This window comes from Mus caroli, chromosome 13 (assembly GCF_900094665.2).
Source record: "Mus caroli chromosome 13, CAROLI_EIJ_v1.1, whole genome shotgun sequence".
In the NCBI taxonomy this organism is placed as follows: Eukaryota; Metazoa; Chordata; class Mammalia; order Rodentia; family Muridae; genus Mus; species Mus caroli.
Genome location: NC_034582.1, coordinates 19785141 through 19800502, shown reverse-complemented (window position 1 = coordinate 19800502; position 15362 = coordinate 19785141). Strand labels below are relative to the sequence as shown.

Genomic DNA, 15362 nt, shown 5'->3' with positions numbered 1-15362 from the left:
CTCTGTTTTAGTTAATTCTATAATGGTAATTTTTGATGACAAAGTACTTTTGAATTATTTTCAAATTTTAAAAAAGACCAAACTGAATTTGGAGAAGGAGAAAGGATGTAAAACAAATGTTATTTTCACATGTGCTTGTACCTCCTTTTCCTGTGCAGTCTCCTTGCCTGATGTGTCCACAGATCCTCTGGAGCTCTGGAATGTGAAGTCACATTCCAACTCATCCATACAAAGGAGCATGGCCTGCCATATTGCCTAACCCCAGTGGACTTCTCTTCTGAGGTTAGAACAGAAAGTTTTAGCTCTTAACACTATCTCATCTAAAGTCTTGTATAGGCTAATAGTGCAAAAGGCTCTTTGGACAATGCTGGGTGTCTTTTGTCCTCTGCTCTGCTCAGTGAGACATCATCTATAAGAGCCCCTCACCGAAGACTTGGTTGCTAAGATACTAAGGTGAATATAAGGTATTTAAAACCCTGTGATCACAGGTGGTGGTAATGCACACTGTTAATCCCAGCTCTTGGGAGGCAAAGGCAGGTGGAATTCTATGAGTTTGAGGCCAGCCTGATCTACAGAGTGCATTTCGGGACAACCAAGGTTACACAGAAAACTCTGTCTTGAAAAACAAACAAATAAAATAAAGAACTTCTGGTCTGTGCATTTGTCACATCCATGTTCCTTTCTGCCTTTTAGATGAAGATCTTTGACAAAAATAAAGATGGACGTTTGGATCTTAATGACTTGGCAAGGTGAGTGATGCAGAAAAGTGGCAAACTGAGAAGTTCCTGTGTCAGGGTCTGATGGTAACACACACATCCTTTGAAATCTGAGAGCCACTCTTGCCTGGAGTCTAAGAGACCAGGTTCATCTTATTAAACCCTCTGCAGTGCTTTTGAATCACTCTGGGTAACAGATTCTTTCATGAAGATAAAGCTCCATCCTGCCTAAATGCACAATGCATATATTATATTATAGTATATTATAGTGTATATATATATATTAAGAATTCATGAATGGGTCATTGGTGGATTTTGCCCTCAGAGGCTAGGCACTCATAGTCTCACATTGGGATTCCCCTCCAAATCCAAAATCTAACAAAACAAAAGCAATGATGATGATAATGATAAAAAAATAATAATAAATGAATGAAAGAATCTTGAAGCTATTCACTGACTTTGGGAATGTTAAATTGTTAATTCAGAACAGTAGTAAAAACGGATTGAATTTTAGTAGAGCCAACACTCTGCTGGCCTTTGAGGGTTGACTACCCTCAGTGGTGCCTGAAGGCTAATGGAGGCGAGGGGAGGATAAGAATGGGAGCAGCATAGTCCATGAGTCTGTAAGGTGACTTGGGACTGACGGTTGCTAGATGTACTGTTATGCAGCTTTCCGTTACTATAATGAAAGGTCAGAGACGGGCTAAGTTATATAGAGAAAAACATTTAACTACTTCACTGTTTCAGAAGCTGAATATCAAAAGAGCATAATGTAACTTCTAGAAAGAGTTTCTTGACTGTGTCACACCATGGTGGAAACATCTAGGTATTGTGCATCTCTTGCCTGTGTGGTCCTCCACCCGTCTCTTGTTCTTGATATTCTGAATCCATGGCCTTTGCCTATTTGAGGCTCAGCCCCTGGTCCTGAAGGTTGTCTGTGAATAGACACACTAGGAAGACTCTTGTCAGTCCTGGCCATAATACTGAGTCAGATACGCTAGATGGATTTCCATGTTTCCTAGAACCAGTTGTATTCCTACTTGACTCTCCCCAGGACCTTCATCTGAATTTTGGCCACTTTGATGAAAAAGGGACACGGAGAGACCAGTCAAAGAAGAGTAAAGTGTTTCTCTCCACAGAGTCCAGCAAGGGACCTCAACCCCACAGTCCTGGTTCTGCTCCCTCTATCTCACATGCTTTTTTCTTGAGCATTTGAGTCAGAATTCCCTCTCCATCCTGAGCAGAGCCAGAAAGATTTGAGATTCACTCCTCAGAAGAAAAGTCAGTGTCTGGAAGATTCACTGAAATCAGGACAATATGGGTGACAACAAGAGCTTTTAGTCTCATTGTTGCCTCCTCTGAAGTCTGCCTAGTCTCAGCTTTCCATACAAATAGAAACAGAAAAGGTAGCTCGGCACTAGAGTGTCTCAGTGCCTAGCATGTATAAGTCTGTAAGTTCAGTTACACACATACACACTCACATGTGCACACACATACACACACGGATAGAGGTAGAGAGAAATATGAATATAAGTGGAGTCATGCATGTGCTTTTCTGGTCCAGTGATGTCACTTGCAATAATGTTTTGAAAGGTGAGGCTGTGACTGACCACTGACCCAAGAATCTCTTGTTGTAGCTGGATAGTCCACTGTACATATGCCATATTTTGCCTCTTTATCAGTTGACACACACTTGGGCTGTTTCTACTCTTCAGATACTATGAACAGTACTGCTGGGTGAGTGTGGCCAGCCTTTCCCCTTGGTTATATTCTTAGAAGTAGAATTTTGGTTTGTATGGTAATTCTATATTTAACTTTCTGTGACAGTTCCAAATAGAAACACTAGTCTTTGTACTGCATTGATGGTTGGAGACTTGTAGTAATTTTTAAAAGTGTGGAGTCCTCCGTCCTTGTTCTTTTTAAAGATTTTTCTAGCTCTTCTGGTCCCATTTGCATATCTTGGTATAATTTTAGGATTAGATAGTCAGTTTCTGCATAACGGCAACTCAAATTTCCATGGACTTTGTCCTGAATTTGCTGTTTAAATTGAGAAATATTGTCATCCTAACAATGTTGTCTTCAAGTTTACAAACAACAGTTGTCTTTACATCTTTTGAGGCGTTTAGCTTCTCTAGAAGATACTTTGGAGTTTTCAGTCTATAAGTTGAGCTTATTCTTGTTCCATTTATTCTCAATTATTTGATTTTTTTGGATGATGTCATATATGGAATGGTACATTAAATTCTGCCTTAGTTTTTTTTTTTTTCCTGTTGCTGTGATAGAACACTAAGACCAAAAGCAATGTAAGCAGTTATTTTGGCTTGCAGTTCCAAAGAGATAGACTCTAGACTGACTGGGAAAGCCCGGCAGCAGGAACAGGAAGCTGCCTGATCACACCTTCGTCTACACTCAGGAAGCAGTGAGAGAGGACAGGAAATGTGGTGAGGCTACAAGATCCTCAAAACACTCCTTCAGTGATGGATGTCCTCTGTCAAGGCTGCACCTAAAGAGGTTCTGTAGCAAACCGCAAACAGCATCAGTAACAGGGGACCGAGTGTTCAAGCACACGCATCCATGGAGGGGCATTTCTTACTCAAATCATCGTAGTTCTGTTTTATTTTCTTTTTTTCCTCTCCTTCCCTCTCTCCCTCTTTCCCTCCCTCCTTCACTCCCTCTCTCCCTCCCTGCTTTTCTTTTCTCCCTTCTCATTCATCTCTCACTCCTTTTCCTTCCATTTCTTTTTGATTTGATGCAGAGTCTCTGTGGTCCAGGCAGGCTAGCCTTATAGTCACGCTACTCCTGCCTCAGCCTCCAGACTGCTGCGACCACAGTCATGCGATTTTGCTTTGGACATTTCTAGTGTACAGAAGTGTAGTTGAGTGTTCTGTACAGATTGAATCTTATAGCTGTGCTGGTCTTATTAGCCTGAATAGGTTTGTGTTTGGGTTTTTGGAGTTTGTTGATATTATGCCACTTGCAAATGGCAATAGCCTGTTTTATCCTTTACGCTTCGCTAATTTTTCTCTTCTAATGGAGCTGTTATCACCCACGCACTTCGGGCAGTTACTGATGAGATCAGGATTGATGTTTGCTATCTTTTCTGTGTTTTATCTGTGCTATTGTGGTTGTTCCTCTCTATCCTATGTTAAGTAGATATGTTTTAATGAACTTTTCATTCTCTTGTTTATTTCACTATTTATGTATTTTGTGTTATTTTCTTAGTGTTTCTCTGGGGGATTACCATTAACAAATTGGATTAACAGCAGCTTAATTTCAGTATTATAGCAAATTGGTACTTGTTTACAGTTCCAATCTACTGTTTAAATCCTCCATGTTCTTTAGGTTCTTCAAACCAGAGCAAACCATGCTGTGTACCCACCAACACCTATTCTCTCTCTCTCTCTCTTTCTTTCTTTCTTTCTTTCTTTCTTTCTTTCTTTGATAGGCTACTGCTGCGTTTTCTAGGCTAGCCATGAACTATTGTGTTCAAGGGATTCTCCTGCCTCAGTCTTCTGAGAACCTGGCAGTATATGAGCTGCCAGAGGTACACATGTTGAATAATTGCTTGATGGGGTTAAAGCATTATAACCAACAAAAATGACATTCATTGTGACTCTTTTTAAAATGTGTATGTATGAGGGCTTTGGCTGCATGTATGTGGTCTGTGCATCAATTGCATGCTTTTTCCTTTGAAACCTGAAAGAGGGCATCAGATCCCCAGAATCTGGAGTTACAGAAGGTTCTGAGCTGTTATGTACTGGGAATTGAAATTGGATCCTCTATCGGGCAGTCTGTGCTCTTAACTACCGAGCTGTCACTCCACTCTTCAATGGATCAGTTTCTGCCTGGTGTCCTCTCATTTCAGACTGAGGACTGTTTGTTTGCTTTTCCATGCAGGACACATTTGTGGGTGATGATGCCTTTGCTGTTTGTTTGTTTGGTGGCATTTCTGAACTAGTTCCATGCACTCTATTCTCGTCATTGTGTGTATCCACTCTGGTCTCTTCTTGGGTAGCTCAATGGTCAATTCACGGCTGGAAAGAGGCAGTTTGGGTTTTTTTACAGATGAAGTGGGAGCTGAGCATAGAGGCCTTGCCCATGCTAGGCTACTCCTCAACCACTAAGTCACAGTCTCAGGCAAAGGCTTCCTTAAATGGTTGGTGCAGTGACTTCCAAATCTCTCCTCGGGGGCTCAGTGTACAGGCGGGAAAACAAAATGCTCCAACATTTCTTGTTCTTACCAAGATGGAGCTGGCTTTTCTGTTTGGCTTTTGTTTTCTTTTGGTTCCTTGAGACAATACCTTTGAAGCCCAGGTTGTTTCAAACTGAGAACTCTCCTGCCTCAGTGTCCAGAGTGCGGGACCTACAGACCTGCATCATCAATCCACACTGATTCTTCCTTTTTCACAGAATGAGCCCTCCCCAGACTGCCAATGCCTTTAAGTTCTGCAAACTTTGCTCAGACCATTCTGTCCAGTTTCCTTGTTGCTTTTGTGGGAAGAACTTTCAGAAGCCTACAGTCTATGGTTTCCCATCAGGAAAGGTCTTTACATTTTTTTTTTTATAGTGAAGGCTAATCTCTAGGAAAGGTTGCCCATCACTCTCCTTGCATTAATCACTTAGGGATGCCCACATTTCAAGTGCCCGTGCAGATAGATCATCAGGATAATGTGGAAACCATCAACCTTTTCCTCTCTCTCCAAGCTGTGCATTTGCTGACTGATGGGAAAGCTTACAGAGGGTCATGTGGGTTCTATTCTTTTTCCCATTTAGGATTCTAGCGCTCCAGGAAAACTTCCTTCTTCAGTTTAAAATGGATGTAAGTGGTGACATTTCTCTTTGTGTTTCTGCTACCCATGTTTCTTTATGTATATGGAAAAAAAGGAAAGAAAGAATGGTAAATTGTTTATTTCTTTTGTCATTATGATAAATGCCTGGTTAAAGAAAGCAAAGGGCCGGGCGTGGTGGCGCATACCTTTAATCCCAGCACTTGGGAGGCAGAGGCAGGTGGATCTCTGAGTTCGAGGCCTGCCTGGTCTACAAAGTGAGTTCCAGGACAGCCAGGGCTACACAGAGAAACCCTGTCTGGAAAAACAAAACAAAACAAAACAAAAAAAAAAAAAAAAAAAGAAAGCAAAGGGAGGGAAGATTTATATTGGCTCACAGTTAGAGAGATACAGTCCATGCTGACCAACGTGGTTGGGGAGGTTCCTGGTGACAGGAGCTGCTTGTAGCTGTGGACATGGGAGCTGGCCTCTGAGTAGAACAGGAAGCATAGATCCAGTAGGAAGTTGGGCTATGCTATAAAATCTAAAGACTTACTACTTGGTGACTCAATTTCTGCAGCAAGGCCCCATCTCCTAACAGTTTTACATCCTCCCAAAACAGTCCTACCAGCAACTAACTGCAAACACAGGAGCCTGTGGGGGGCATTTCCTCTTCAAACTATAACAAAAGACATCCACTTGTCTTTTAACTCTGTTAGAGGCTCCCACAGCTCAAGGTAGAGTCAACCTTAAGGATTGTTGTTTCAAAGTTTATACGGATTACCCAGCAGCCAGTGGAGTTACACACCAGTGGCTATGCATTGCTGGACTGACATAATGTTCTCTTCACACCCAGGCTTCTTCTACTGAAGAAAGGAAGAGGGACTTTGAGAAAATCTTTGCCCATTACGATGTTGTAAGTGATCTTCACCCTGTGAAGCCATCTTTAGGTAGAAAGCTCAGTTTGTGCCTGTGTGGCACCACCGTACAGACAAGGTCTAAACTGAGACAATGAATTGCAGTCCCTTGTATGTATAACTATATAACTTCAGATGATCAGGTAGAGAATGGGCAAAACTGACTTATAATTAAACAGGGATGAACTCCTAATGCTTTTTTTGCCTCATAAAAATATGAGAAAAGATTCTTTTTGAAGGCAAGACATCCATTTATTGCCTGTGCAAAAAGAAATGAACAAACAGAAAAATCCCCCCGATCCAACTAAAGGACTGAGGCACAGTCGTGCCCGCCTGATGGAGCATAGCTTCTCTTATAGAGTGAGTGACAGCCATTCTTCATGTGGGAACAATCATTCTAAAACAGTAAATGGTACAGGGTTGGCTTTCTAGAGATGAAGGTGGGATAATGTGAGAAAGAAGAAAAATGAGCAAAGAGGTGGGAAAGGTCTAAGAATCCTCTCCAGGAATGCCAGACTGCATTCTGAACAGAAGCACTGAGCCAGGACAAGGCAGCACCTAGCAATTTACACTGTGTCCATTGCCCAGCTTTCCATCTGGGCTTTTCAGCCCTGTGGGCTGGGGTAGGTACCTCAACTATTTTATTCTCCCTGCCTTCTCCAGACCCCACCTGTAAAGATAGGGTTAGGCTAAGAGTGGATTGGATGAACTTCAGGGAAGGAAATGGAGAGAAGCCTGAGGAAAAAGAGGTCCAGTGACAGGCCCAAAGTGGGATCCAGCTAAAGGGGAGGACCCAAGGCCTGACACTATTTCTGAGGTTATGGAGTGCTCATAAAAGGGGACCTATCATGACTGCCCTCTGAAAGACCCAACAAGCAGCTGAAAGAGTCAGATGCAGATATTTGTACCCAACCAATGAACAGAAGCTGGTGATCCCTATGATTGAATTAGAGAAGGCTGGAAGAAGCTGAGGAGGAGGGCAACCCTGTAAAAGGACCAGCAGTCTCAATTAACCTGGACACCCAAGACCTCTCAGACACTGGACTACCAATCACGCAGCATACACCAGCTGATATGAGTCCCCTAACACACATACAATAGAGGACTGTTGGGTCTGGGTTCAGTTAGAGAAGATGCACCTAACCCTCAAGAGACTGGAGGCCCCAGGGAGTTTAGAGGTCAGATAGGGTGGAGAGTAGGGAGTGGGGACATCCTCGTAGAGTCAGAGGGGTGGAGAGGAGGTATGGGATGGGGAACAGTTAGAGAGTGGACTGGGGGAGGAATAAAATCGTGACTGTAAAATTAATTAATTAATTAATTAACAATAACAATAACAATAACAATAACAACAACAACAGAATGGATCTGAAGGAACTGTGTTAGCTAAGTGAACTCCATTAGCTTTTTCAGAAGAGTTCAGGATGAGGCAGAACTTAGAGAATCCAGTCAAGGAAACAAAGTTTCAAAATGATGCCTTAAAGGTTAAGGATAAAGAAGACATGAAAAGAATGGGTAGGATACAGGGATACTGGTTCTCATCTCTAAACCCAGAACTCAGAAGGCTCAGGCAGAAGGATTTGCTAGGAGTTCAAGATTAGTGTGGATTACAGTGAGACATTGTCTCACTGTAGATGTAGGGAGGGGCTAGAGCAATACCTTGGTGGTTAACAGAAATAGCTGCTCCTCTGAAAGACCCATGTTCAATCCCCAGCACCCACGTGGCAACCCACAAATGTCTGTAACTCTTGTTCTAGTGGATCTGACACCCTCTTTCAGCCGTGAGAGACACAAGGCACACAAACAGTGCACAGAGATATAGGCAGATAAAACACCCACGCACATAAAATAAAAATAAATACAGCCTTAAAACATTGTGAGGTACAGATATTATTATCTCAGACATGTTAAAATGTCTGTCCTTCATTTTGCTTTCATGTTGACAATAGATTACAGAACGAGTAGGAAGAAAACATCTTATATACACACAAAAAAAAACAATGTTTCATATATTGATTCAATATAGCGGCCTTTTATTTAAAATTTACACTTTCAGCAATCACTAAATGATTGTTCAGTCATAAAGCAAACATTTTAAATGTTTGGCCTGCCCCTTTAAGGACCACTGTTGTGCAGTTCAATTCCCAGCACTCACATGGTTAACTAACACCCCAACAGAAGCCTACATTCGGGAAGCAGCTGTCAGTAAGTTTAGTGTCACTGCTATTTGCTGAGGAGTGCAGAGCAGTGCTTATTTGGGGGCAGGAAGCTATTGATGAAGGATTCTTTTCATTCCTGCGGGGCATTCATATCCCATGAGACTAAAACACCGAACATTCCATTTCTAAATTGTTTGGCAGTTACAAATGGACACTGACTGGCTGATTTGTCAAATTTATTATTTAGCTTTTCAAATTAAGAAAATGATATTTAAGTGGTTGGATCTTTGTGTCTTTCAGAGTAAAACTGGAGCCCTGGAAGGTCCAGAAGTGGATGGATTTGTCAAAGACATGATGGAGCTGGTCCAGGTGAGTTCATGAGGCTGGAAGGGTTATTCCCATCATGCATCGGGGTTGACATTGTGACAAATTGCATTATTTCTGAGAACGAGTGAGGCTGAAGATTAATACTGGAGAGAAAGGTCTGGAGGCATTTCCATTTTATAACCATTGATATTCTATGAGACTCAACAAATTTCTTTTGTTTTCTTTAGGTCACATGGGTTAAAATAACGCATAATCAACACAGAAGTGTCTTTTAACCATCATTTTAAAGTCATTTGCTTTACCCAAATAGCCCAGTGTTAGTGTATTTTGCTGTTTTATTTTTCAGCTTCCCGGTGTCTTTTCTCCCCTTTACTCACCTCTCTCAGACTTGTTTACTACAATAACTACAATTCTATATTTAATTTCATATAACCTTTTTTTCATCAAGGTTCTTTTGAACATCTAGTCTAGGATGGGCACTTCCTGTTATGGTATGGCTGAGGCTTGGGCTGAGATGATTTAGGCTTTCATTTTCTATAGGCTTGACAATGTTTTTAAGAAGGCAGTCTCCTTCTTTTAAATTTTATTCTCTGTACTGGTTGATAATCTCCTTAGGAAGACAATTCCAGCTTCTCTTTCTCCAGGGAACAGTGGATTTAGTAGCCTTTGTACTCAGGGATTACTTTGAAGTACATTATTAGATGCACAATGATTGCATCCTGGCTGTCCCAGACAACAACAAATTAGAGTAACAGTTATTAATTATTAATTATGTTAAGTCTCAGAATAATTTGCATATATGATTAAGGCTAGGAAACCTTGCAGCAGGAAAAAGCCCAGTTACTATTTTTTTTTGCACAGAGCTCCAGGGAGTTGACATTCTGTGACTGAGGAGACAAAGGCACAGTTCTGTCTGACATCCATCCAAGATCACTGGCACATCTTCTGTGGCTCCCAACTTATCTCCCTCCTTCCAGTGATTCCTCAACTGCCCTCCCCTTTGCTCTGTGGCTCTAGCTGTTCTCCCCCTTGTCTTCTGACCCCCATTGAAATAACACAGGCATTTCCCCATCAGAACAAATGACAGATATTTGTGTGGTGTTTCCTTTAGAAATGATAGCTAAAGGACAATCTATATTGTCCACTACCTCTTCTATAGCTTAAGTAAAGGAAACAAAGAAATCATCTCTGGGATATTAAAGTTTCATGGCAGATGGATTGGCTAAATTTGAGTTTTAGTTTGCTCTGATGGACTAAAAACCTAGGCTTATTGCCTAGTCTCCTCTCTGTCAAAGAACCAGGGTCCTGACTGAGCGTAGACCCGGGGCTTCCATAATCAGGCAAGGAGCTTGATCTGGTATTCCTCCCATGGTCTCCACACAGAGATGAGCATCTCATGTGCAAGTCAACTAGAGCTATTCTGAAATCCTCTCCTGTGTAGAATTTGGAAAGCACTTTCCAGACACTACGTGTCTTGGGGCTTTATTGCTGTGAAGAGACACCATGACCAAGGCACCTCTTATAAAGGACAACATTTAGTTGGGGCTGGCTTAGAGTTTCAGAGGTTTAGTCCATTATCATAGTGGTAGGAATCATGGCAGCATGTAGGCAGGCATGATGCTGGAGGAGCTGAGAGTTCTATATCTTCATCCCAAGGCAGCCAAGAGAGCATTTTTTTCATAGGCAGTGAAGAAGAGGCTCTCTTCCACACTGGATGGAGCTTGAACACAGGTCCTCAAAGCTCACCCCCACAGTGATGAATTTCCTCCAACAAAGCCATACCTACTCCAAATAAGCCTCACCTCCTAATAGTGCCACTCCCCATGGGCCAAGTGTATCCAAACCACCACACTCAGTGTCTGATCCTCCTTCTCCCACATCACCTGTCATCTGTTCTTCTCTTCATTCTTTGCTTGAAAATGTTTCCTCTGATGAGACATATAACAAAATAGACAGTGGATTGTCCCATTGGGGATCAGCTATTTATGACTCCATGTCCATGGACAAGTTTCTCAAGCCTGCTGTTGCCTGACCCATCACCCACAAGAAGTGTCCAGTGAGACCTGCCTCCCAAGGATGGGTGGTAACAAGAGATGCTGTAGACAGCTACCACTGTCCCTGAAGACAAAATTACCCTCCAATGTAACAGTCTTTGTGACTGTTTTAGAACAAATTGGCCATCATAATTCGAGTGCATTACTGAGCTGGAAAAATATAAAAATATAGGAGGGAGTTTCCCAAAGGAATCTTCACTTAGTGGATGACCACACTATTCAGGGTACTCTTGTTTGAAATACTAGTGTGCCAGAGGCATAAAAGAGATCGTCAAAGACAGGATGGCTGGGTCAAAGGGCAAGTGACTCACTGTAATTTTAAAGCATTTGCTTCCTTTTCTGATTTCTAAATTATCTCTGCATATAAAAATGTTGAAGAGCTGGAGACACAGCACAGCAATTAAGAGCACTTTTTGTTCTTGGAGAGGACCAGCATCCATACTGGGTGGCTCACAACTACCCTATCACCTATAACTCCAGCTCCAGGGGATATGATACCCTCTCTGTACTCCTTGGACACTGTGCATATTTACACACTCACAGACACACACACACACACATATACACACAGTCTCTCTGTCTCTATCTCTCATGTATACCACACATATACACAAACACACACACACTAACACATATATACACACAAGTAAAATTGATTAAATCTTTACAAGTTATTAAAATTATCAAAAATAAAATAAAGCAAAATTTAAGAAGCCAAGGAGAATAGAGGCTAAGAATTCTATTCCTAGGCTGTCTATCCAGTATTCCAGGCCCAGGCTCACCACAGGCTGGCAAGGTGATCATGGGTGTCAGCATCTACAGACTTGTCTTCTATTTTGCTTGCTATGCTGGGAATTGATGGCTGGAGCTCACATGTTCAAGGCAAGTAAGTACTTTGCCACTGAGCTGAAATGCAAGCTGGTTTTTATTTATGGTTTAAAATGGAATCTCACTAAGTTGGCTAGGCTGACCTTGAGTTCCATATATAGTTCAGGCCTATGATGTTCAGAACACGTATATGTAGGGTCTGTGAGCCAGGATACCTAGCACAGAGACTTGGGCATGCTAGCTATACACTGGCTTTCATTCTTTCAGGGAGATGGAATGCAAAAGGGGTGGGGTGGGATAAAAGTCTGAGGATGGCATTGAGGAATGGGGTAATTCATACGTAGATCCACAGACAGGACCAAGTACCCGCTATGGGTATGCATGGGGCTCAGAGGGTCGGTCTCAAAATACCCCAACTCCAAGGCTGATGAGAAGCAGATCATTAGTTTTCAACTAGTTGTACAGGGGCTGGTTTCAGGTGGTCCTTGGAGGTAGATGAGAGAAAAGGTCTATATTTAAAATGAAAGCAGCTGATATGATGCTGGCTGCCTGCTTGAGTCAGCGTTCTGACTCTGACTCAAAGACACCTGCATGACAGTAGGTAGGGTAGACAGCCTCTCTGGGTTGTACTTTACTCACATATAATTAAGTATGAAACTGGATCGAACCGCCTATGTTTGTTCTGAATATTTGTGCTGATGTTTATAGAGTCCCTAAAGCAGAAATCTAAGTATGTGTTACTGACTTGCTTCTAAGACAGTCCTAAAGACAGAGGTCCCATGGCTTCTGTGTGATCCAGAGATCTTTTAAAGAGTGATGCCCAGCTGTCCTAACTCATGATGAGATGCCCCAAATGAAAGACATAACTTAGATGGTCCAGTGGGGTTTCTCTTACAGCCTCTCTCCCTCCTTACTTTTCATCATCCAAATACTCCAATATTTCTCACTTATTTGAAAGAAATAATTATTCTGAAATAAAATATGTTATTCTTCAATTAGGAACAAAAGGTTAGAGTAATCTGAATGAAGTACAGGCTGGGGCAAATAAATCATACTTAGGTGTGAATGGCTACCACTCCAGTCTTCTCTAAGCATAAGATTTGCCATAAGGGTACTAGAGCTTGTTATCAGTTATTGCAGAAAATCTCTAGCAGTCAATTATTCAATATGTTGAAACTAGACATCCCCACTGTACATAGGTACAACAGGTAAGTTCTTTATGGCACTAGTGCAGCTCGCTGTAAACTTCCAAGTCACATTTCTTTGAGCTGCAACACACACCCACCTTCTACTAAGACCCAGGAAGCTGTAACTTTTGAGCACAATGAAAGGAGCCTGGTAATAACGCATTTCATCTCACTCTTGTAGTCTGATGATTCACCAACAGAGGTGAGCGAGGTCCCCAGGCATCCTCCTCCCCACCCTCGCCCAGCTTCTGCTTCTTCAACTTTTGCTGCTTGGTTCTTTCCTTCATTTAAGGTTACAGTCAAGAACATATGCTGCATCTGTGTTCTTGACTGCATGCTTCCAGGTGGAGGATGCACTGTAGTTTAGCACTACTACAACCCTGCTGGTTGTGACTCTCGAGTCACTGAAGTGTTTTGTTTTGTTTTTATTTGTTTGTTTGATTTTTTTGTTATATTTTATTTTGTTTTTTAGAGGTTTCTTTTGAAGAAAGTCTCTGCAGGGAAGATGCCTTTTTTTTTTTTTTTAACTCTTAAAACTACTCAAGTAATTAAGAAGAATGGAAATAAGATCCACTGGTTTGTTTGTTTTGTTTTTTTGTTTTGTTTTTGTTTTTTGGACATCAGCTTTGCAGTTTAGATTCATCCCCTTCCCCAGCTTTCTTTAGAGCTGTGTGAGGTGGTAGACCCAGGGCTCCATCAATCAGGAGACCTGGTATAAAGATGGCAGCGCTCTCCCCTGGAAGAAGGCTGAGTTCTCCTGAGCCTCTTTCCTAGCCTGGGCAGCTGCTGTCTCTATATCCCTCCTGGAGATTGTGAGGATGAGGTAAAGGGCTTAAGGGGGTTACTCTGCCTCTGTGGCTTGTGCAGCCCAGGAGCTTGAAATACTTCTCTGGAGCGCAGGCCCCACTGCCCCTCCTCAGGCTGGAAGTATGCCTCAAATAAATTCTGTTTCTTCTGCCTTAGTTAGGGTTTTACTGCTGTGAACAGACACCATGACCAAGACAACTCTTATAAGGACAACATTTAATTGGGGCTGGGTTACAGGTTCAGAGGTTCGGTCCAGTATCATCAAGGGAGGAGCCTGGCAGCATCCAGGCAGGCATGGTGCAGGAGGAGCTACATCTTCATCTGAAGGCTGCTATAAGACTGGCTTCCAGAGATAGGATGAGGGTATTAAAGCCCACACTCACCTACTCCAACAAGGCCACACCTCTGAATAGTGCCACTCCCTGGGCAAGGCATACTCAAGCCACCACAACTACTTTGATCTATAATGTGGAAACTGGATTTTTATTTTGTATGAACCCTTGTTAAACTAAAGGTGCTAAGTGTCCTGAAGATGGGCCATGAGGAGTCAGGGACAATGATAAAACATCTTCCCCCATCAGCATAATGTTTTCAGACTAACTGCTAACACGGCAGGCTTTTCCAACAACAGGGAGAAGCAATGCGGAAATAAGACTTTATAAAAATGTTTGCTTACTTGGCCTGAAGGGGCAATCTGAGAAATGAAGACACTGCTTGCAAGCATCAGGGACCTGGGTGGGGTAAGGAGGCAGTAGCTGTCCCTGGGTCCCCATGACCCATGGTCAGGGAGGGCACTGCAGTCTGGGACTGCAGCTGGCCTTCTGAATGACCATGTCCTCTTGTCCGCAGCCCAGCATCAGTGGTGTGGATCTGGATAAGTTCCGGGAGATTCTGCTTCGCCATTGCGATGTCAACAAGGATGGAAAGATCCAGAAGTCTGAGCTGGCACTGTGTCTTGGGCTAAAAATAAACCCCTGATCCCCAACTACTCTGCTCTCTGCTTACATGTCTGTGTTTCTGCTGTGAGAAGTGTTTGTGCTTTGCTCTTGGGGACCCAGTTAATGGACCTTTTCCCTGACAGTTTGGTACTCTTGATGGAGGGAGTGGCCCTAGGGTGCTGCTTCCAGAGGCAGCCATGATCTTGTCTCATGGGAAGCCCCATACAGCTTCTTCCATGTTCGTTCCTTGACCTTGGTCTATCTCTTCAAAGGCCTCATTTTACCTGCTCTGTTCAACCTTCCCTATCGCCTGGTGATCCATTCTACCATCTCCTGCTTGTCCTTGAGCTTTCTGCTCAGTTAGAGTGTCACCTGCATCGTGCTGTCATGTCTACAAACATGTCTTCTTGTGGAAATAAAGCTGTGGTCAAAAATAAAGATGTGTTTGAGTTTGTATAAGCTTTGTAATGTTCAGATGGTTTTTAGGGAAAGCTTAGCGGAGGGTGAGGGGCATCATTCTGAAGCAGCTATTGGTTGCAGGGAGCTAGCAATAGCCTCAAATCGTGTGTGTGTGTGTGTGTGTGTGTGTGTGTGTGTGTGTGTGTGTGCGCGCGCGCGCAAGTGTGTGTTATTGGATGAATTTCATTCTTTTGTTTCTTTTTAAGG

The 15362-nt window shown here is 42.6% G+C and overlaps 1 protein-coding gene across 1 annotated transcript in view; it reads left to right on the top strand.

Moving 5' to 3' along the window:
* Scgn (secretagogin, EF-hand calcium binding protein) overlaps positions 1–15134 on the top strand; it is a 39132-nt gene extending 23998 nt beyond the window's left edge. The window contains exons 7-11 of the mRNA XM_021179966.1: positions 694–749; positions 5490–5535; positions 6339–6398; positions 8856–8924; positions 14608–15134. Coding sequence (XP_021035625.1) covers positions 694–749; positions 5490–5535; positions 6339–6398; positions 8856–8924; positions 14608–14736 — 360 coding nt within the window. The 3' untranslated portion in view covers positions 14737–15134. The remainder of the gene's footprint in view (positions 1–693; positions 750–5489; positions 5536–6338; positions 6399–8855; positions 8925–14607) is intronic.
* Positions 15135–15362: the final 228 nt, after the last annotated feature.